General features: G+C 47.5%; 1 protein-coding gene across 1 annotated transcript in view; it reads left to right on the forward strand.

The window, feature by feature from the left end:
• Positions 1 to 23,655, forward strand: part of DZANK1 (double zinc ribbon and ankyrin repeat domains 1) — a 104,360-nt gene that overhangs the window by 15,918 nt on the left and 64,787 nt on the right. The window contains exons 2-3 of the mRNA XM_078785067.1: positions 11,274 to 11,427; positions 19,485 to 19,611. Of these exons, the coding sequence (XP_078641193.1) occupies positions 11,274 to 11,427; positions 19,485 to 19,611 (281 nt within the window). The remainder of the gene's footprint in view (positions 1 to 11,273; positions 11,428 to 19,484; positions 19,612 to 23,655) is intronic.

A 23,655-nucleotide genomic window follows, 5' to 3' on the forward strand; every position in this document is an offset into this window, starting at 1 on the left:
CGTCTCGGGCCTACAAAACTTTAACTTAGTGTGACACGTAGGTGTAATTCCCTCTACAATTAACCTGACCCTGAGTGTGACAATCTTAAAACACAAATAAATATGTCCCCCTGCTGCATTGCGCATTGCACCCTGCCTAACAGATTTGCGCCCACAGGATAACCGAATTTCGGAATTGTTTTCAAGCTATACATTTACGGTGGGGAGCATTATTTACAGTGACGTTATTTCTTATTTACAACGGAACCCAGGACCTGTGTTTTTTTCCTTTTTTTTTCTTTTTAGGGAAACAAAGAGCAGGAAATTCCTATTGGGAGGGAGGAGACAGCACGCATTGCATCGATGCACCAGTACCAATAACACCAAAGCACCCAAAAGCACCCAAACGCACCAACCAGTGCACAGTCATTACTGTTTGCAATAAACACACAAAAAAAACAACTGGTGGTGGTCTTCTTCTTCTCTGCTGGGCCGATGTTCTTCCCGATGTCTTCTTGCTTCATGCGGCCTACTTGGAAATATAAAAAGCACAAACCGTGTCCATTTTTATTTAGGGCCACAGGGGCCAACTAAGGGTGGTCCACCTGTTTGGCATAGGTGCCACCTTACCGAGGTCCGCAAGCAAGATTCCCTGGCCACTATGGCCGGTCTCCAACAGAGGTGCCCTGCCCCAGAACCTGGGGTCCATCAAGTGGTACTCGGCCGCAGAACAGCGGTCCATAAAGTGGTGCATCAATGCAATGCATGCTGGTTGAGAGGGTCCTGGCACACAAGACGACCTCCGCACGCTCCCCTCAACACCCAGTGGCGCACAGTCCTCAGGTGGGAGACAAAAGGGGGGAAAGACAGATGAGCGAGGGGTAAGGTCACAAGGGTACACATCAAACAAGGCAATGCAAGGCGAAGTGCGTATGGAGAGCGAAGTGAGAAAGCTCGTCCCTACCGTACGTCACCCCCCCCCTGTCACCTACTCTACCCTTGCCCTTACCCCATATTTACAAAATCTACACCTTTACAAATCCGTCGCTACCATCACATCTTCCCCATATTTCCCCTACACCAAATTCGTCTCCACAATCCCTCTATCCAAAATTTGCCATCACCCAATTCATCATCAACCCTCATAAGGAAGAAGAGATGGAACATCAAGGCACAATGTCACACCCACGTCATGATGTGTCTCACATTCCAAACATTTGCATCAATAAAAATAATAAAAACCACCTGGCATGGTGTGGAGTACCTGTCACCTCAGGTGAGTGGATGCAGATGGTGCAAGGAGATTTTCATCCTAACTACTTTCTAAATGACATTAACACACTTTACACTACCCGGGGTCTTTCCCTGCCAATCCATTGGCCAACTTACACTATGGGTTCTAAAAACCAATTCCCATTGACCAAACTGTGGTGCTTCTCAATTTGGGGTCTCACTCCCCCGATTCATCTCCCGGTGCCCTTGCACAATTTCTGGGCTGAGACGTGTAGCTCTCCCAGCAGGTCTACCCACCTGCACACCTCCACCACTGTAGTTGCCACCCGAGCTTACCTAGCTCCTCACCCTAACCTATCTAACTGGGGAAGGCCCCTCCTGGCTCTGTCACCCCACTCGGTGCCCTCTGTCACTGGGCTACCCGGGTCCGTCCTCCGGATCCTCGGGCCCCATCCACAACAACTACCGGCTCCCAGATCCCACCTGTGGCCTCACCTGGCCGACATCCTCACAGTGGTGGAGTGCCCAAACCAACTACACACACTAACAGGCAACACGCCCAGCCATTTCCACAACACTAATGCACCCATCCAAATACCATTCTTTCACCCGCACCACAGATGCCAATATCCAACCACAATTTACCTATACCCTCTACCTAACACTTACACTACCCTCCCCGGGTATTCGTGATGGGGGTCCATTCTTCCCCCATTCACACCTCTGCACCATCCACTCCACTCCACAGTTTCCATCCTACTCACTCCACGACCATCCATTCCAATACTCCATATATTCCACACTACCATTTATTCCATACACCTGTTGGTGCACACCTGTGCACTCACACCTGGTGCCACCTGCACCCTCCTTCCTTCCTGGACCATTTGGTCAACACCACACGCAATCACCACTACTCCCTCATACACTGCTCCATACACCTGTTCAGTTGCACACCTGTGCAATCACACCTGTTCACCATACACACGGCATCATCTAATCTACCTGGTGCCCTGCTAACTTAGTGCTCCCCGTCTTCCCTTTAAACTAAGCACATACCACGTCATTATCATCCACACTACCCTCTCTGTGTCCCCACTACAGGTGTCATTGTCACTACCTAATCTTAACGTTACCTATTGTCATCTTCTAGGTCCCTACACATTATCCAAACCCTCCCGGGCTAGTTTTCACTGCCATAAACCCCATAAGTCTAGTACTCCTTTGCCCCCGTTGTGAGGGATGACAGAGTTGCCATCCCGTCACATCGGGTATCTTACACTATCAATTTGGCACATCAAATTTCAGCCAATCAAAAATTTGCCAATCACTCTACCAATCATCTGCCAATCATCACTGCCAATCCTTTGCCAATCATTAAATTTTGTTTTTCTAATTTCGGGTCCAAAACACTAACCTCATCACCCGTCTACTTACTAGAGCCTCTCGGTGCGCCAATTCACTTCCAAAGCTCGGCTTCGTACAGCCGAGCAATGAATGCGGGTTCTTTGGTGCCGGCGGTTGGATGCGTCCGGCACTCGGTGCAGGGAAGGACGCTTACCCGGGCCGAGATCCCACGCACCATCTCGGCACAGAGCCGTCCAATGGCCCGATCTCGACCTGCCGGAACGCCTCAACAAAAAGGGGTCGCCATGACGACCCTTCCTATCGGGCTGCCCGCTCCGCCTAGTGGAGCACGGACGCGGCCGTTCAAAGCGAGGCCCAGCGTGGATCGCGTACGGCGGTTCTTTCGAAACCGCCGTGGTTCGGATCCCCGCTGGTCCTCGCGGCACGCGAAGCTGCCCGGCGTGCACCGAGGGCCCGATTCGGCTATAAGTCGCTCTAACCGCTAACCCGGTTACCGTCGATGCTTCACCTGCATGCTCACACGCATACGCTACCCCTTTTACCCTCACCGAGCTCGGTGCTCCAACGCCGCCCCGCACACCCCGCGTACTTCGCTGTTGCACTCGTTCTTTCGCCCACAGACTTGGTCACACACCTGACCACCGCACACCTTGGCACACACTCGTCGTTCGCACACCTCACCAACACACCTCTTCGCGCCCCCTTCTCGGTCACCTCCTCTGTGACAATCACAGGTGTGCTCTCACTCGCACACCCAACCACGTGCCTCACTACCAACTCAAGTGTGCATTCCCACACACGCTCTACCATTCCAGGTGTGCATCCTTCCATTCCAGGTGTACATCCTCTCTCACCTGTCACAACCAACTCACGCTCCGTGTCACTCTCACTACTTTCACCAACACTCTTGACAGCGCACTCACCCTTACTCTCGACAGCGCACTCTTTCCTCATGCACCTGTCCGTTACACACCTTTCTCGCGCATCCTCTTGCGCACACTCTCCTGTTACTTCCTCCGTAACACTCACCACAGGTGTACACTTTCTTGTTACATCCTCTGTAACACTCCTCACTACGCGCTTCCATGTGCTCCCTCGCACACGCGCTACGACCGACTCACTCTCGACAGCACACTCACTCCTTGGCGCGCACTTTTTCCTCACACACCCCAGAGTCGGACAATCTCGCACACCTCCTCCTTCGCACACCGTACCTGTTGCACACTTCACCAACGGCCTCTCATGAACACCCGGATCCAAATCAACCCCCAAGCCGACTGAAGCTCCCCTCACATCATATACATTTCCACGTATATCGCCACTCACCTTGGCACCCCGTCTCCGCACCTGCTTCGCCACCTGCAAACTCTTTATTTGGTTAGTGAGAACACCATTATGAGTTGAGCACCGACCTTGTACATATTCCATCAGCTCCTCCTGTATTTCTCTCTTAGTTTCTGTCCGTCTCTTCTTAATTTCACTCACCTCTTCTTCCACTTCCTCTCATTTTTGCTTCACCTCTTTTATTTCCCGGTGCGTCTCCTCAAGTTCGTCCTCTAAGGCTATCTTGACCGTCTCTATGTGCGTCCTCACCTCTCGGTCCTTCGTCTCCATTACTTCTGTCACCTCGTCCAACCTCGTTGTCAGTCCCTCACGTACCATCTGACATTGCCTCTTCGTCGCTATCAAGTCGTCCTTGATGTCTCTTTGTGTCGCTTTTAACCCTCCTAGTACCGCAGTATTCCTTTGTACCTGCTCCACTAACTCCGTCTGTCCCACCGTCAGCTGTTCCACCTCATGCGTCAGGTCTTCTATTCCCCCTTGTAACCTAGCCGTATTATTCCTCACCTCTTTCTCTATACGCTTTTCACCTCGCTTTACCTCCTCGCGTACCCCCGAGACCTCCTCACTTACACCTCGTCGTATCTCCTCTTTCATCTCCTCCATCTCTTTTGTAGATGCCACCCTCATCTGTCCCAATTCATCCCTCTGAGCATCCAATTTACTTTCTAACCCGATTTTCACCTCCTCTATCTGGTTCCCCATCTGTTTGATTTCCCGGGCGGATTGCTTCCCCACTTCCCGCAATTTGCCTTCCATCCTATCTTCTAGCCCCCTAAACCCATTTTTCACCCCCTCTATCTGATTCTCCTGGGCAGCCATTCTATTTTCCATCCCCGTTAACCCATTCTTTACCTCTTTTATCCCATTGTCTAACCCCTCAAATTTTTGGTCTAAACCTCAAATTTTTTGTCTAAACCCTCAAATTTTTTGTTTAAACCCTCAAATTTTTTGTCTAACCCCCCGATTTGATTTCCTAGTCGCTCCCCCATTCTGTTTTCCATTTTCTCACTATCAGCCCTCGCTTCGTCCCTCATTTCTTTCATTTCCCTGCTTCTTTTTTCGTTGTCGCACTTCGACTCCGCCATATATTCGCCGAACCGTGCCATGAACTGCTGCATGTCAAACGGCTGCATGTTAAAGCCCGCTGCTACAGCGGGCTCGGCTACCGCGCGCTCGTACGAGGCGCCATTTTGCGCCTCTCCAACTACGTGCGAGCCACCATTTTGTGTCCCTTTAACCACGTGCGCGAGGGCTCCATTTTGCGCGCCTGAAACCCCCTCAACCACATTGCCATTGTTCTCCTCCTCCCTTTCCTCCACATACATTTCCCCGAGGTCCTGGGTCGATTATACCCCGTCTATCTCTCCCACCGGCATCCCGTCGCCTTGACCAGCCATGGCGCGACTTTCAAATTTAGGATTTTATAAAATACAATTTTTGGGCCACTCGTAATTTGAGCGCGCTAAGCGCTTCAGGTCCGAATCCGACACTTCTGACACCAATTGTTACGCCAATAGTACAATTGGTGTTCCAAAATTTGGGCTAAATAAATTTAGTCCCAGATCCGAATCCGACATTCCTGACACCAATTGTTACGGGACCGCAGATAAGATGTTGTTTGCCGAGCGGAGGCCCCGCGGCCCTAACAGTTACCCCGACTAACCCGATTCCTGGACGTTGGCCGAAATCGCGCCACAGATATTCAATTTGGAAACCTCTAAAGCGACCGAATGTAAAGAGGAAGAAGAAGAAGACGTACAGAGGAATAACAGGATTTATTAATTATTTTCACAAGCCAAAGCAAAGAGAGCAGTTGGTTATATACAGAAAATGGAATGAGCAGAAACACAGTGAAATCATTAGCTTACCTATACAAGCTTAATTAATAAAGCCCAGGACAACGTGAAAGACAGACGGACGATCACACTTACACGGGGAAATGCAGGCAGGAAGGAATGGCTTGCAGATGGGTGGCTTTTAGAGGCAAGGAAGGTTCAGCGAGTACTGGGCACGATCGGGCCAGAAGGCACCGCCGTCAAGAAGCCGAGCTTTGGTCCCAAACTGCGCGGGCGAAGTTCCTTTCTCCGTACTGCTGCCTCGTGCGCTCCTGGCGTTGCCCCGGTCCGCTTTTCCTGCTGCGCGGCACGTCTCACGGCAGCACGTCTCACGGCGGCCCGGTCACACCTGCTCGTCTCCAGCGCATCTCCTGGACCCATCTCTGTAAAAGCTCATCTGCTTGTCTGCTTGGGGAGCGTCCCGCGGCGGGTTATATAGGCCCCGCCCTTCACCCTTTGCGAACCTCCCCCAAGCGTTCTCTCTCTGCCCTCTCAGGCCAAACCCTTTGTTCTGGGTTGGATGAGCGGGGCCGACTTACTCCTCCACTCTATGACGAGGTGGAGACCCGCCTTTCTTCTTCGGCGTTACCTCGTGCGTAATCTCTTTTACGCCATTGTGTAATCTCTTTTACTAACCCTAACCCTAACCCTACCCCCTCCCTTCCCCCTCCACCCTACCCCCTCCCTTCCCCCTTCCCCTCCCCCTTCCCTACTTCCCCTCCCCCCTCCCCTCCCCCTCCCTCCCCTCCCCCTCCCCTCCACCTCCCGACCCCCGACCGACCCCCGACCCCACCCGACCCCCTCCCCTCCCCTCCCGACCCCTTCCCCTCCCCCTCCCCCTCCCTCCCCCTCCTCTCCCCTCCCCCCTCTTCCTCCCCCTCCCCTCCCCCTCCTCCTCCCCTTCCCCCACCTCCCCCTCCCCTCCCCCTCCCCCTCACCCCTCTCCCTCCCCTCCCCTCCCCCCTCCCCCTCCCCTCCCCCATCCTCCCCTCCCCCCTCCATCCTCCCCTCCCCCCTCCATCCTCCCCTTCCCCTCCCCGCTCTCCCTCCCCTCACCCCTCCGCCCTCCCCTCCCCCCCCCCTCCATCCCCCCCTTCCCCCCCCCTTCCCATTCCCCATCCCTTCCCCCTCCACCCTACCCCCTCCCTTCCCCCTACACCCTACCCCCTCCCCTTTTCCCCTCCCCTTCCCCCTTACCCTCCCCCTTCCACCCTTACCCTCCCCCTTCCCCCACGTCCCCCTTCCCCTTTCCCCACCTTCCCTATGATTTTCTTTCATAGAAAAGGCCCCTTTATATGGGAAGTGCCATGTGGCAAACTATCGAAAAGAAGTGACATTCTTGGGTAAAATGCCAGGTGCATAGAAAAGGCCCCTTTATATGGGATGTGCCATGTGGCAAACTATAGAAAAGAGTGGAAATTATTGGGTAAAATGCCGGGGGCATAGAAAAGGTCCCCTTATATGGGATGTGCCATGTGGCAAACTATAGAAAAGAAGGGAAATATTGGGTAAAATGCCAGGGGCAGAGAAAAGGCCTCTTTATATGGGAAGTGCCATGTGGCAAACTATCGAAAAGAAGGGACATTCTTGGGTAAAATGCCAGGTGCATAGAAAAGGCCCCTTTATATGGGATGTGCCATGTGGCAAACTATAGAAAAGCAGGGAAATTATTGGGTAAAATGCCAGGTGCATAGAAAAGGCCCCTTTATATGGGATGTGCCATGTGGCAAACTATAGAAAAGAAGGGACATTCTTGGGTAAAATGCCAGGTGCATAGAAAAGGCCCCTTTATATGGGATGTGCCATGTGGCAAACTATAGAAAAGAAGGGACATTCTTGGGTAAAATGCCAGGTGCATAGAAAAGGCCCCTTTATATGGGATGTGCCATGTGGCAAACTATAGAAAAGCAGGGAAATTATTGGGTAAAATGCTGGGGGCATAGAAAAGGTCCCCTTATATGGGATGTGCCATGTGGCAAACTATAGAAAAGAAGGGAAATTATTGGGTAAAATGCCAAGTGCATAGAAAAGGCCCCTTCATATGGGATGTGCCATGTGGCAAACTATAGAAAAGAAGGGAAATTATTGGGTAAAATGCCAAGTGCATAGAAAAGGTCCCCTTATATGGGATGTGCCATGTGGCAAACTATAGAAAAGAAGGGAAATTATTGGGTAAAATGCCAAGTGCATAGAAAAGGCCCCTTCATATGGGATGTGCCATGTGGCAAACTATAGAAAAGAAGGGAAATTATTGGGTAAAATGCCAGGTGCATAGAAAAGGCCCCTTTATGTGGGATGTGCCATGTGGCAAACTTTTGAAAAGGAGGGAAATTCTTGGGTAAAATGCCAGGGGCATAGAAAAGGCCACGTTATATGGGATGTGCCATGTGGCAAACTATAGAAAAGAAGGGAAATTCTTGGGTAAAATGCCAGGGGCATAGAAAAGGTCCCTTTATATGGGATGTGCCATGTGGCAAACTATAGAAAAGCAGGGAAATTATTGGGTAAAATGCCGGGGGCAGAGAAAAGGCCCCTTTATATGGGATGTGCCATGTGGCAAACTATAGAAAAGAAGGGAAATTATTGGGTAAAATGCCGGGGGCAGAGAAAAGGCCCCTTTATATGGGATGTGCCATGTGGCAAACTATAGAAAAGAAGGGAAATTCTTGGGTAAAATGCCGGGGGCATAGAAAAGGCCCCTTTATATGGGATGTGCCATGTGGCAAACTATAGAAAAGAAGGGAACTTATTTGGGTAAACTGCCAGGGGCATAGAAAAGGCCCCTTTATATGGGATGTGCCATGTGGCAAACTATAGAAAAGAAGGGAAATTCTTGGGTAAAATGCCAGGGGCATAGAAAAGGCCCCGTTATATGGGATGTGCCATGTGGCAAACTATAGAAAAGAAGGGAAATTATTGGGTAAAATGCCAGGGGCATAGAAAAGGCCCCTTTATATGGGATGTGCCATGTGGCAAACTATAGAAAAGCAGGGAAATTATTGGGTAAAATGCCGGGGGCAGAGAAAAGGCCCCTTTATATGGGATGTGCCATGTGGCAAACTATAGAAAAGAAGGGAAATTATTGGGTAAAATGCCGGGGGCAGAGAAAAGGTCCCTTTATATGGGATGTGCCATGTGGCAAACTATAGAAAAGAAGGGAACTTATTTGGGTAAAATGCCAGGGGCATAGAAAAGGCCCCTTTATATGGGATGTGCCATGTGGCAAACTATAGAAAAGAAGGGAAATTCTTGGGTAAAATGCCAGGGGCATAGAAAAGGCCCCGTTATATGGGATGTGCCATGTGGCAAACTATAGAAAAGAAGGGAAATTATTGGGTAAAATGCCAGGGGCATAGAAAAGGCCCCTTTATATGGGATGTGCCATGTGGCAAACTATAGAAAAGAAGGGAAATTATTGGGTAAAATGCCGGGGGCAGAGAAAAGGCCCCTTTATATGGGATGTGCCATGTGGCAAACTATAGAAAAGAAGGGAAATTATTGGGTAAAATGCCGGGGGCAGAGAAAAGGTCCCTTTATATGGGATGTGCCATGTGGCAAACTATAGAAAAGAAGGGAACTTATTTGGGTAAAATGCCAGGGGCATAGAAAAGGCCCCTTTATATGGGATGTGCCATGTGGCAAACTATAGAAAAGAAGGGAAATTATTGGGTAAAATGCCGGGGGCAGAGAAAAGGCCCCTTTATATGGGATGTGCCATGTGGCAAACTATAGAAAAGAAGGGAACTTATTTGGGTAAAATGCCGGGGGCATAGAAAAGGCCCCTTTATATGGGATGTGCCATGTGGCAAACTATAGAAAAGAAGGGAAATTATTGGGTAAAATGCCGGGGGCATAGAAAAGGCCCCTTTATATGGGATGTGCCATGTGGCAAACTATAGAAAAGAAGGGAAATTATTGGGTAAAATGCCGGGGGCAGAGAAAAGGCCCCTTTATATGGGATGTGCCATGTGGCAAACTATAGAAAAGAAGGGAAATTATTGGGTAAAATGCCGGGGGCTTATAAAATCATTTCAGAATCATTGGAATCTCCCACGATGAAGCTAACTCAAGGGCCTTTCACTTACTCACCGCAGGCAGGTTGGTGGTCTTTCTGTCTTCTACCGACTCCTCTCCGGCCTTGCTCCCCCAGCTCTCCTTGGGCTCTGTCCCCCAAATATTCCTACAGGTCGCACAAGATCTGCCAGCAACCCTCTTATGGTTAAACTGCCAAAATCAAGACTCTCTGCTCACCTTCACTACTTCATTCCTCTTTTCTCCCGCCTCTGGAACAAAGTCCCTCACTCTCTTCAATCCCACTCCTCCCTCCAGGTCTTTAAAACAGCTGTTCACCACCATCTCTTATCTTCTCCCATCCAAAACCTTGATATTTTCTACCCACATTAATTCACCCCAGATACACTTTTTTGAAATATTGACTACTTTCCTGGAAGTCCTAGCAGTGTCCACGTGTTTTTTTTTCACCTCTCGCACCCCCCTCCCCACGTTTCCATGCCTCCTCCCCCAAGCCCTCTCCCTCCCACAGATCTCCCGATGTCCCTGCTCTCCATCTTGTTCTCCTGCTCCCTTTATCATATGATTTATGTTTTATGTGTCAGTTTGTCTTTTTTGTGATCAATGTTCGCTCTTACATGAGCCTCGACCTTGTATACCAAAAAAAAAGCCCCTTTATAAAAGGGTTTGTGCCACGTGGCAAACTATAGAAAAGAAGGGACATTCCAGAGCTTGTAGAAAATGTCGAACAATCGAAAAGATGGGATATTCAAAAAAATCTCGTGTGCATGCTGGACTACCCCTGTGTTCTTCGGAGGAACCAAGTGATGCTCTAGAAAAGTTCATTTAAAGGGGCGCCCTCCATGTGGCAAATAAAATACATTTACTTCTTCATGCAGGTGTATGAATCAAATTGGCGCCGCAATGTAAATCTGGATTTATGATCGATTTTCATGTTGTGACAAGGTTACTGTTGGCTTTCGGGCAGTTTCTCTGGAATGTGCGTGAAAAATCATATCCATAATCTCATTGCATTTGATTGGCGAGAGTGAACCTTCAAAGTATGCGGCAGCAAATGAGAAATGCTGTCCCATTTACAAGCGTTATTGACTCGCTAAATGTCGGACGTTTCTCATTGGTTGACTGACATGATGTCACTCAGAGAAAAACATTGGTGAAACGAGAACGTCGTTAGAGCTCATGCAGTAACTCCGCCAGGCTGAACACGGTTTACGTTTTGTATCCCAATGATAGGCCAGATCTGGATCGGGACCTGAACCAAAATCGAATCGATTTGTCTTTGTCATACACCCTTCTGTCCACCAAATTTTGTCGAAGTCCCTCTATAACGTTTTGAGATATCCTGCTCACAGACAGACAGACAGACGGGTGAAAACAAAACCTCTGTCCACCTTCGGTGGTGGAGCTAATTATAAAAATTTATTTAACTGTCCTAAGAATTTGTGCCATAATTCGTGGGGGGGGGGGTTTTCTTTCTTGCAGATACACCTGGCACGAGCATCTATTATACGGTGAATGGTGGCACACCTCAACCAACAAAAAAAGTAGGACAGAGTGACAAAAGCACCACCTTGTACAAGGGACCGTTTATGCTAAACGATGGCAAGAGAACACTCAAGGCACTGGCAGTAAGCAGGTAAGCTTTGGCCACACACCTGTAATGTTGTTTCGTATGCAGCCTGTGGCTGCTGGTTGCATCATTTTTCTAGAAGCGCATTTGTGCCGCTGATGCGGTGCCCCAATTACCCGTGAGCTGGTACTCAATTTGCCGACCTCGGAAGGATGACAGGCTGAGTCAACCCTCCTGGTGTTAATTCAATGATAGACTGGGATTCCAACTCAGGAACCTAGGATCCCAAGGCAACACCAGGCTTACACCTGTAATCACGTGCATGGACAACATTCTGTGGCATCTCAAACATGGCGGTATAGGTACATCTTGGCTCTTGGGTAAACCTGCAGTGAGATGTAACTCGTGTTTTACTTTTTGGTTACCTTTACATTACAAGTAAACTATGGGTTTACATCTCCAGTAAACTATGGACTTGCATCTCTTAGAAATATAGAACGTACCCACATGCTCAAATCAAAAATAGCACCCCATGTCACGTGCGCCTATATTGGCCCCTTGGATATAGAAAAGGAGAAGATGCAGGAAGAATGGATGCAAAAGTCGACAAAGGAATGGGCTGAAGATGGAGGATTGGAGACATGGAGGGGAGAAGGACCAGGAGCTGGAAGGACCAGCAGGCGCAGAACGTGACCGTGTGTGGGTGTATCACCGTTTCCCCACAAACACGGAATGAACGCAATGAGGGGGACACACGCTGCAGTGGACTAATCATTCACTGGACAGTAAGAGTTATGGAAATTAATAGATTTGCAATTGAAAAAGGTATTTTCTGGTGCTTGCTTCTTCTGACAGACCTGTCCCACGGTATTTTTTACGAAGAGTAGGTGACCTATCTCTGGCACCCTGGCTCGACTGAGGTATTCACCACTTACAAAGTTTTCATCCGCAGTTTGATGGAGTACTGCTCTCCCCTCTGGGCTGGTGCTCCTGCCTCACACCTGGCTCGTCTTCACGCTGTAGAAACCAACCAAAGCTTTCATAATCATTGGAATCTCCCGCGATGAAGCTACCTCCGAGGGCCTTTCACTCACTCACCGCAGGCAGGTTGGTGGTCTTTCCGTCTTCTACCGACTCCTCTCCGGCCTTGCTCCCCCAGCTCTCTCTGGGCTCTGTCCCCCAAATATTCCTGCAGGGCGCACAAGATCTGCCTGCAACCCTCTTATGGTTAAACTGCCAAAATCAAGACTCTCTGCTCACCTTCAATCCTTCATTCCCCTTTTCTCCCGCCTCTGGAACAAACTCCCTCACTCTTCCATCCCACTCCTCCCTCCAGGTCTATAAAACAGCTGTTCACCACCATCTCTTATCCTCCCCCATACAAAACCTTGATCTTTTCTACCCCAGTTAATGCACCCCAAATCCAACTCCTTCAAATTCCGTTTTCTTTCTGGAAAGTCCGTGTAGTGTCCATCTTGTTTATCCCATGTACCCCACCCCAGCCCTCTCTCTTCCACAGATCTCCCGAAGTCCCTGTTTTCTGCTGTTGTTGTGGTTTCCTCTATCTCCCCCTCTTGTCTCCCGCTCTCTTTATTGTATGATTGTATGTGTTAGCTCTTACACGAACCTCGACTTAGTATATTTTAAAAACTATAAATGGTGACGTATGACTTCAAAAATACTAGGATCCAGATCTTCACCAAAATGTAATTAATTTTGTCCTTGTTGCACACCTAGCCTGTCCAACAAGTTCCTCCAAATCCGTCCACAACCTTTTTGAGTTATCCTGCTCACAGACAGACAAACAGGGTTGAAAACATAGCCTCGTCCACCTTTGGTGGTGGATGTAATAAACTTGTACACACTACAGTGGGTTCAAGCACTCGTGATGATTCGAAATGGAAAAGTAAGACTGGACCTTATAAATGAGTGCTGCTTCTTCTTGGAAAATCGAAAAATTTTCAAGCACAGTCGGACCCCGCTATTCGCAGGTTCCGCGTATTCACGGGTGATAAAATGCGACCTGTTTCTCTATTCACGAAAAGTGTCCTGCAAATGCGCGGTTTTTTCCTATTTGCGGCTGTGTTCCACGAAATAGTGGGGTTTTTTCCTATTTGCGGCTGTGTTCCACGAAATAGTGGGGTTTTTTCCTATTTGCGGCTGTGTTCCACGAAATAGTGGGGTTTTTTCTATTCGTGGCTGCATTCCATGAAATAGTGGGGTTTTTCTATTCGCGGCTATGTTCCACGAAATAGTGGGGGTGGGGGGGTTCTATTCGTGGCTGTGTTCCACGAAATAGTGGGGGGGGGGTTTCTATTTGCGGCTGTGTTCCACGAAATAGTGGGGGTTTTTCTATTCGCGGCTGTGTTCCACGAAATAGTGGGGTTTTTTCTATGCGCGGCTGTGTTCCACGAAATAGTGGGGTTTTCTCTATTCGCGGCTGCATTCCATGAAATAGTGGGGTTTTTTCTATTCGCGGCTATGTTCCACGAAATATTGGGGGGCGGGGGGGGGGTTCTATTCGTGGCTGTGTTCCATGAAATAGTGGGGGGTTTTTCTATTTGCGGCTGTGTTCCACGAAATAGTGGGGGGTTTTCTATTCGTGGCTGCGTTCCATGAAATAGTGGGGGGTTTTTTCTATTTGCAGCTGTGTTCCACGAAATAGTGGGGGGTTTTTTCTATTCGCGGCTGTGTTCCACAAAATAGTGGGGTTTTTTCTCTTCGCGGCTGCATTCCATGAAATAGTGGGGGGGTTTTTCTATTCACGGCTGTGTTCCACGAAATATTGGGGGGGGGGGGGGTTCTATTCGCGGCTGTGTTCCACGAAATAGTGGGGTTTTTTGTATTCGCGGCTGTGTTCCATGAAATAGTGGGGGGGGGGGGGGTTTGCGGCTGTGTTCCACGAAATAGTGGGGTTTTTCCTATTCGCGGCTGTGTTCCTCGAAATAGTGGGGTTTTTCTATTCGCGGCTGTGTTCCATGAAATAGTGGGGGGGGGGGGGTTCTATTTGCGGCTGTGTTCCATGAAATAGTGGGGTTTTTTCTATTCGCGGCGGTGTTCCACGAAATAGTGGGGTTTTTCTATTCACGGCTGTGTTCCACGAAATAGTGGGGGGTTTTCTATTCGCGGCTGTGTTCCACGAAATAGTGGGGTTTTTTCTATTCGCGGCTGTGTTCCACGAAATAGTGGGGTTTTCCTATTTGCGGCTTTGTTCCATGAAATAGTGGGTTTTTTCTATTCGCGGCTGCGTTCCATGAAATAGTGGGGGTTTTTTTCTATTTGCGGCTGTGTTCCACAAAGTAGTGGGGGGTTTTTCTATTCATGGCTGTGTTCCATGGCATAGTGGGTTTTTTTTTATTCGTGGCTGTGTTCCATGAAATAGTGGGGTTTTTTTTCTATTCGCGGCTGTGTTCCACGAAATAGTGGGGTTTTTTCTATTCGCGGCTGTGTTCCATGAAATAGTGGGGTTTTTTTTCTATTCGTGGCTGTGTTCCATGTAATAGTGGGGGTTTGTTTCTATTCGCGGCTGTGTTCCATGAAATAGTGGGGTGGTTTTTTATTTGCGGCTGTGTTCCACGAAATAGTGGGGTTTTTTCTATTCGCGGCTGCGTTCCATGAAATAGTGGGGGGGGGGGGGGTTTCTATTCACGGCTGTGTTCCACGAAATAGTAGGGTTTTTACTATTCGCGGCTGTGTACCACAAAATAGTGGGGGGGGGGGGTTTCTATTCGCGGCTATGTTCCACAAAATAGGGGGTTTTTTTCTATTCGCGGCTGTGTTCCATGAAATAGTGGGGGGGGGGGTTTCTATTTGCGGCTGTGTTCCACGAAATAGTGGGGGGGGGTTCCTATTTGCGTCTGTGTTCCACGAAATAGTGGGGGGGTTTTCTATTTGGGGCTGTGTTCCACGAAATAGTGGGGATTTTTTTCTATTCATGGCTGTGTTCCACGAAATAGTGGGGTTTTTTCTATTTGCAGCTGTGTTCCACGAAATAGTGGGGATTTTTTTCTATTCACGGCTGTGTTCCACGAAATAGTGGGGTTTTTTCTATTTGCGGCTGTGTTCCACGAAATAGGGGGGTTTTTCTATTCGCGGCTGTGTTCCATTAAATAGTGGGGGGGGGGGGGTTCTATTTGCGGCTGTGTTCCACGAAATAGTGGGGTTTTTTCTATTTGCGGCTGTGTTCCACGAAATAGTGGGGGGGGGGGGGTTCTATTTGCGGCTGTGTTCCACGAAATAGTTGGGTTTTTTTTCTGTTTGCGGCTGTGTTCCACGAGATAGTGGGGTTTTTTTCTATTCGCGGCTGTGTTCCACGAAATAGTGGGGTTTTATTTCTATTTGCGGCTGCATTCCATGAAATAGTGGGGTTTTTTTCCTATTTGCGGCTGTGTTCCACGAAATATTGGGGTTTTTTTCTATTTGCGGCTGTGTTCCACGAAATAGTGGGGTTTTTTTCTATTTGCGGCTGTGTTCCACGAAATAGTGGGGTTTTTCTATTCGCGGCTGCGTTCCACGAAATAGTGGCGTTTTTTTTCCTGTCCGCGGCCGTGTTCCATGAAATAGCGGTTTTTCAGGGCGCAAAAAAACATTTTTCACGAGCCGTTAGCTTGACAAACGGTATTTATAAAATGCATCTTTCACCAGCCATGCATGAAGCAGTTGGACATACGCAAAAAAAACATATACGAGCCACGAACTTGAGCTGCTTATACATTCGCTGAAATGTGCTTTGCGTTTTCATGGCTTTCGTGGCCACGAATTTAAGCCGCACTATAAGCGAGCTTCGCTGGATATCCCACCAGATGTGTAAACAAGTCAACCCCACGAATTATAGAATGCAAACGCTTCATTAAATCTAGTAAAGTTTGCAATCAATGGTAAAACATCATCAGAGATGTTACACAATCAAAACGCTTTGGGGGATGTTCCATCAGTTGCGTAAACATGTGAACCCCGCGAGTTATAGAATGCAAATGCTTCATGAAATCTATAATTGAAATTATCAGATAGGCTCAATACGGCATCATCCGATAACATCCCAAACAAACAATGGGCAGAGTATTCACCCCTCCCGCAGATACCCACACTGCTCACAATCCTACATACTGTATATGCAGATTGTGTCCTCGATCTTGATTATTGTTCTCGTCCTGTTGCTTTGACCTGTGGTTTTGACTCGCTCTGATCATCGTTCAAAGCGCAAGAGCAGTGCTGGAGATGTGTCGACTACCAAGAGGCAAAAGGAAGTGATGAACCTGAGCCAGAAAGTGGAGCTGCTGGACCGCCTTTCAAGAGGAGAGAGTGCAGCCTCTGTGGGAAGGCAATATGGCGTCAACGAATCCACCGTTCGCTACATATGGAAGAAAGAGAAGGCCATTGATGACATTATTTCAGTGAGCGCTGTATCGAGTATGAAGGTGGTCACCCATGTCCGGGGTGTCCACATAGAAAGGATTGAGAAGGCTCTCAGCATATGGATTGAGGACAACACACAGAAGAATATGCCTTTGAGTGGACCTCTCATTTGCGAAAAGGCCAAACAAATTTACGATCATCTGTCTGGCGCGTGTGGTGCCAGCACGAGTCATGCGCCGAGCGATAATGGTTCAAGCAGCGCGACTTCATTCACTGCAAGCAGGGGATGGTTCCATCGTTTTAAGGAGCGGTACTGCCTGGAAAATGTGAATCTCACAGGGGAGCGTGCCTCCGCAGACCACGAGGTGGCAAAAGCATTCCCTCCTCAACTCAGAGGCTGATGGAAGAGAAGGGATATCTCCCAGAGCAGGTGTTCAATGCTGACGAGACCGGCCTCTTCTGGAAAAATATGCCCACAATAACTTTCAACTTGAAGCGCGAGTAGACAGCATTGGGACTCAAGGCTGCCAAGGACCAGGTATCTCTTCTCCTATGTGCAAATGCAAAAGGGGACATCAGGCTGAATCCCATGATGTTGTACTGTTCCCTGAACCCGCGTGCTCTCAAGGACAAGAACTAGCAAACTCTGCCCGTGTTTTGGAGGCCCAACAGGAAAGCCTGGGTGATGGCAGCAATCTTCCTGGACTGGTTCCATAATTGTTTCGTCCCTCAGGTGGAGAGGTACATGGTGGACAAAAACCTTGCGTTCAAGGTTCTCTTGCTCCTGGACAACACTCCTGGCCACCCCGCGAACCTGGACGTGGCTCACCCGAACATCGAGGTGATTTTCCTGCCGCCCAACACCACCTCCCTCATCCAGACACTTGACCAAGGTGTGATTTCAACATTTAAAACATATTACACCCGTCGTACCTTTCGCCGCATTTTGGATGCGACGGAGTCCGACCCAGGGCTCACCGTCGGGCAGTGTTGGGAGGATTTCAACATTACCCACTGCATTGACGCCATCAAGGAGTTGCTGGATGAGGTGAGAGCCTCCACCATCAACGCGTGCTGGCACAACCTGTGGCCACAAGCAGTCAGAAACCTTACTGGCTTTCCCAATAACACTGAGGACAGGCATGTGATTTTCGGGTTGGCACGGAAATTGGGAGGGGAAGGATTTGATGACATGGAGCCTGAGGAGTTGGAGGATCTCATTGCCTCACATGATGACAACCTCACCGAGGAGGAGTTGGAGGCCATTATAACGGTTTCCAAGAAGGGGGAGGCTGGCAGTGATGAGGAAGAGGTGCCGAGGTCTAACTTCACAGTCCAGTTCCTGGGTGAGTTGCCGCATGGTATGCGGGTGCTTTTCGACAAGTTGGAAGATGCTGACCCAGTCATGGAGAGGTACCTCAAGTTCAAGGGGAGCTTGGAGCATTTGCTTCTCCCCTACCAAGAGCTGCATCGAAACCTGCGCCAATCTGCCAGGCAGCTCTCCAGTACCCAATTCTTTCCCCCTGCTCCCTCCACCTCAAGACCATCAGCATCCTCTCCTGCCGCCCTCTCAGTGTCCTCACCAGCATCCTCACCAAAATCCTCAACTACTGCCTCTCCTGCCTCTCCCTCAGTGCACGAAGTTGCAGGACTATCATTTGGATCATCCTCCGAGTTCGAGGAATTCATGGGATTTTAATTCATCACCATCATCACCTGAAAGATGCGTTTGTTTGTTAAATAAAAATTTTAAACGGTACATGATGGTGTTGTGTTTGTTTTACTTTCACGGTACGGTATGGTTAAGCACTCTTAATAAACTGTAAGCGCATTCCTTCAATAAATTGGAAATGGTACCTGGTGTTGTCGTCTTTTTAAAATTTGTTAACATTTTTTGTGAAACTGTAATTTTTGTGAAACCACATTCGCGGTCAAAAACATTTTAAACTTTTTTTAAAATCCTCTATGTATCAGGAACCGCCAGGAACCTATAACGTATCCCTCTTTTCCCCCATTGAAACAATGCTGCAGCATACATTCACGGGATTTTCATCGACCTTGGCGGATTATCGTCGACGTCCGCGGGATTTGTCTCGCCATTCGCGGATTTTGCCTCTCTATGCGCAGATTTTCGCGACTCAGGAACCTATCCCCCCTTTTTCCATTGAACCAAAAAATAAAAATTCCCTTTTTAAGGCCATTTTCCCCGTTAGAGCGGGGGTTAGCCTTGTGGGCCCCATGACAATCATCATGGTTCTCTTTTTGAGGCAATGTTTTTATGGCCGGATGCCCTTCGTAACGCCAACCCTTTAGTTACCTCTTACGAGACGCAGGGATACGGTGTACCTGTTCTAAACCGGGGTACACACCGGAAGCTTCTTTTTTTCCCCCCTTTTTTCTGCTTTGAACCTTTTTCCGGCAGCATTTTTTTCTAAAATTCTAAAATCATGAATTTTCATCTGGAAATCGTCGATTTTTCATCCAATTAACCTGAAAATTAAACAGCATTTGCATATTGAGTCACTGAATTGGGAAACCAGCTATTTTTAAGGTCAAAAGATCAAAGGTCAACTCAAGGTCAAACTTCTAAAATAATCAATTTTCATCTGATTGACCCTAGCTTTGATTAAGATCGTCAATTTAAATTGTAATGAAATGGAAAATTTGGTGTATCCATGGCAACTTTTTTGGGGGGAGGGGGTGATGGATTTTGCAACTATCGCATTCTGCATGATGTCTTTATTTTGTTCTTGTTTGTTTTTTGACAGAGATGGCCAACAGAGTTCTGTTGTAACAAAGGTGTTCCACGTGGAATATTGCAAGCCAGAGCACCTGGAAGGCAGAGTTGCAAATGATGTGTTCATAACAGCAGCTACACATGAACTACGTCCACAGGTGAGTCTCAACCCGCACCCCCAAAACTTCCTGCTGCAGTATCAAGGAATGATTAATATATCCCAGTGCTGATGGATATAATTGTTTCACAATTTGGAATTTGCCATTTTATTGTCTTTCTGTTAAGCACCCGTAAAGGTTTGTCAAAGGTAAAGTGTTATCGTGTAGAGATGGGTTACACATTTGTTTATTTCTATATAATATGTTGGTTTTTTATTTATTTATAAGCATTCAATGAATGATTCTCATTTCTGTGACATTTTATTAGAGCTTTAAAAGCTAAGCCAGGTGGAAGCTTTGATCTGTGATCATCAGTTTGGATTCCATCCAGTTCACTCAACTCTGGACATGCTTCTGCTCTTCTCTCAAGAAATGGAGAGAGACCCTAGGTCTTACACAAGAGGTCAGGACCATCTCCCGGGACATATCTCGGGCATTCGACACGGTCTGGCATCGAGCCCTGCTTGCCAAGCTTGCTTCCGTGGGCAAATTAGGCCGCCTATGTTCCTGGATGATGTCCTCCATTTGCACAGTTAGGGTTAGAACCCTCTGCCATCAATGGAACCAGAATCCTCTGACATCAATGGAACCCTCTGCCATCAATGGACCCTCTGACATCAATGGAACCCTCTGACATCAATGGACCCTCTGCCATCAATGGAACCCTCTGACATCAATGGACCCTCTGCCATCAATGAAACCCTCTGCTGTGCTCTCCTAGTGGAGGCTGGAGCTCCCCAAGGCAATGTCTTGGGCCCAGTCTTGGTCCTCATCTGCAGAAGAAGTTTAGGAAAATCATTTTATTATTTTTCAGTTTCAAAATTCAGGGTCAGAATTTTCATGATGAACAGGTGGACAATCCGACGGCGTTCTCTTATTGTTGAACCTCTTTCAAGAACTAGTGCTCCAGATCATTACAGCTCAAAGAGCAGACCATCGAGGACTTTGTGTTAATGTCGCTCCTTCCGATCACGTCTTCCGTAGGTGTGTTTGAAAGATTTTGGGAAGATGGAAGGGTAACTGATAAACCACGATCAGGTAGACCACGGTCTACAAGAGCACAAGGAAACATTGAGCGTGCACGCGATGGTGTTTTGAGAAGCCACAAAAATCTACCAAGAGACGTTCAATGGAACTCGGAATTGCGGAAACGTCTTTAAGACGCATTTTGAGAAAATATTTTCAGTGCTGTCCAACGCAGGTCGTTTTGGACAAAACTGCTGGAACTTGTTACTGAAGATGAAGGAGTAACTTCTCACTTGATGAGTGACAAAGCTCATTTTCATTTGAATAGTTTCATTAACAAACACAACTGTGAGGTGTGGGCCTCAGAAAATCCACAGATAGTGCACCAGCATGCACCATTTATCCTCCCCTCTCCTATTATCCTCCTTTCCCTTCGATTTTTCCAATTAAAAAATTTCCCCATTTGCCTTTATACGCAACATACTGTACATGGTGCATCGGTGCTGCATCACCAGAAATGTGTTCAATTGCTGTCTCTGCCACCCATTGTCATCCATGAAGCTGACGTGTATTGTAATACCATTCAGGAGACCCATGACGGTGCACCGGTCTCCCCCACAAACAACGTTGATAGATCCTGGAACGTTGGAGGCAGGAAGGCCTGGCAGGAAAATTCTGAGAAAACGAGTAAGAACTCTCCTTCCGTACATTGCATGTTGCTATTGAAAGTGTTATTGAGGAAACAACTCCCTGAATCTGTCCAATCACTTTTACGGTGGTTTAAAATATGATTAAACATTTATTTTTGAACACACAAAAGTACAATGTACCTTATATATATATACATAATAACACAGAAGTGTCTGTCTGATTGGCCGTCCCAGAACTAGTCCCTCACTTTTTGGGCTAATCCCGACAATTTCTGTGGAACATTTTGGGGTCACAGCAGGTGTCCTAAAGATGGGTGGGAGGTTTCATAAATTTCTCAATACAATTGTGATTTTGAGGTTCCATCCACACAAAACTGCTTTCTCTCTCTCTTTCTCTGATGTAAACTCATTCACGGGTTCGGCATTCCCAGTTTCCCCACTTACCGCATGTGGAAACATTCGCTGGTTTTAGTAATATTTCAACACAACTGTGTGATTTTGAGTTTCCATCCATACGAAATTTGTGTGTGTGTGTGTGTGTCTCTCTCTCTCTCTCTCTCTCTCTCTGTCTCTGTCTCTGTCTCTGTCTCTGTCTCTGTCTCTCTCTCTGTCTCTGTCTCTCTCTCTCTCTCCCCCCCCCCCTCCCCCACATTCCCAGTTTCCCCATTTACCGCATGTGGAAACATTCACTGGTTACTCCCGCTAGGGAGTAATGCATTCAATCGTGTCCGTCCGTCCGTGTGTGTGTTCGTATGTTCATGAACAAGATATCTGGAAAAGTTCTGAATGGATTTGGATGAAAGTTGGTGGGATGATTGCCCTTGGGACAAGGAAGAATTGATTAGTTTTTGGTAAAGCTCAGGATATTATTCCGGATCCAGGAATGTTTTTGGAGAATTCTTTGGGAATTTTTCTGTTTTACTGCATTAAAGCTTTTATTCTTATTCTTAAATGATGTTTTTCTCCTCTAATTCCGAGATATATCAAAATATATTCTCTGACAGTTAGCGCCTACTTTCTTTTTCATTTATTGTTTTGGGGAGATGTTTGGGGATGGGATGTTAAACAAAACGTATTATTCCAACTTGACCCACGGCGGGAGTATGCGCTCTACTGAGTGGCGTTCTAGTTTTATTAATATTTCAACACAATCGGGATTTCGAGTTTCCATCCATACGACGCCGCTTTATCTCCTCATGTCAAGAATTGGATCCCCAAAAGGACTGCTTGTTCTCACCAAAGATGGGAGAAAGATGAGGAATCCAGTCTATCAAGAAGTTTTGTAGTGAATTAAATTGTCCACGTGTAGACACATTAGGGGGTTCGGCATTCCGCATTATCCATGTATAGACTTTTCCACCAACATCACACCACGTTCGCTTGAGACTTTTTGCTATTTTTCTGTAATAACCAATTTCCTTCATCATGGCACATAAGAGCCAATCCCCACTCCCCCACCGACACCATCACCATCACCATCGTCATAGTTATCAGCTTCATCATCATTAAAAGGACACTGATTTTACACAGTACTACTCCCACAGTTTTGATAAACCTGGTACCTGCACATCTCCCAAAGTTGGTGGGAGTTTTCATTAAAAATTTTAAAACATTTTTTTTGACATTTTGTCCTCCCGAGTACCTCGTTCGTGTACAATAACAATGGCATGCATTTCTGTTTCATCTTCCTTTTTCAACAACAAAACATCACTCCTTCTTCCTGAGTATGCAGCACATGGGTTCAGGTGGCATCATTTGCTGGGGCACAGGTGTCCCCTGTAGGTTAGGGCAGGAATTTGTAGTTTGTTCAGGGTACCAGCAGTAATAGCTTTTCTACTCCGCTGAGAAACGCCCACCCACTGTCAGGAGACGGGATGCCCAGTTTACCATCCATCCGAGAAACCACACACACATTGATGAATCACCCCGCACGTGATACACCTGGATGACAGTTTGAAGCTGGGCCAGGATTTCGCAACCGGGTGAAACGGCTATTTATTTATTTTTTTAATGGATATCGCCCCAGACAAGGAATCCAGCCACTCGAGGTCATTGGCGAGTGTGACAAAACATAACGATCCAAGAACATCCAAAAAGTGGTGTTCACTTCCCCCACCCAAATAGAACTACATCTTCCCATTCAAACCTTAAATTCACTCAAACGTCAAACACAATGTAACTTAACACGAAGCCCATCAGGCAATGCTGTCTAGAACAGGGTTTGTCTGTCTGTATGTCCCCATAAACGTCCACCAATCAGAGCTGAGGATCTGGTCACATGACAGGGGGACATGTTTCGTAACCATAACAGTTTCATATTTTACTAAAAGGTAATATAATAACCTTCTGTGGAATGTTTTGGCATCCCAGCAGGTGTCGTAAGGAGGTTTCAGAAATTCCTTATTACAATTATGATTTTGAAATGCAA

Source organism: Myxine glutinosa, chromosome 9 (genome assembly GCF_964187855.1).
Source record: "Myxine glutinosa chromosome 9, kmMyxGlut1.1, whole genome shotgun sequence".
In the NCBI taxonomy this organism is placed as follows: domain Eukaryota; kingdom Metazoa; phylum Chordata; class Myxini; order Myxiniformes; family Myxinidae; genus Myxine; species Myxine glutinosa.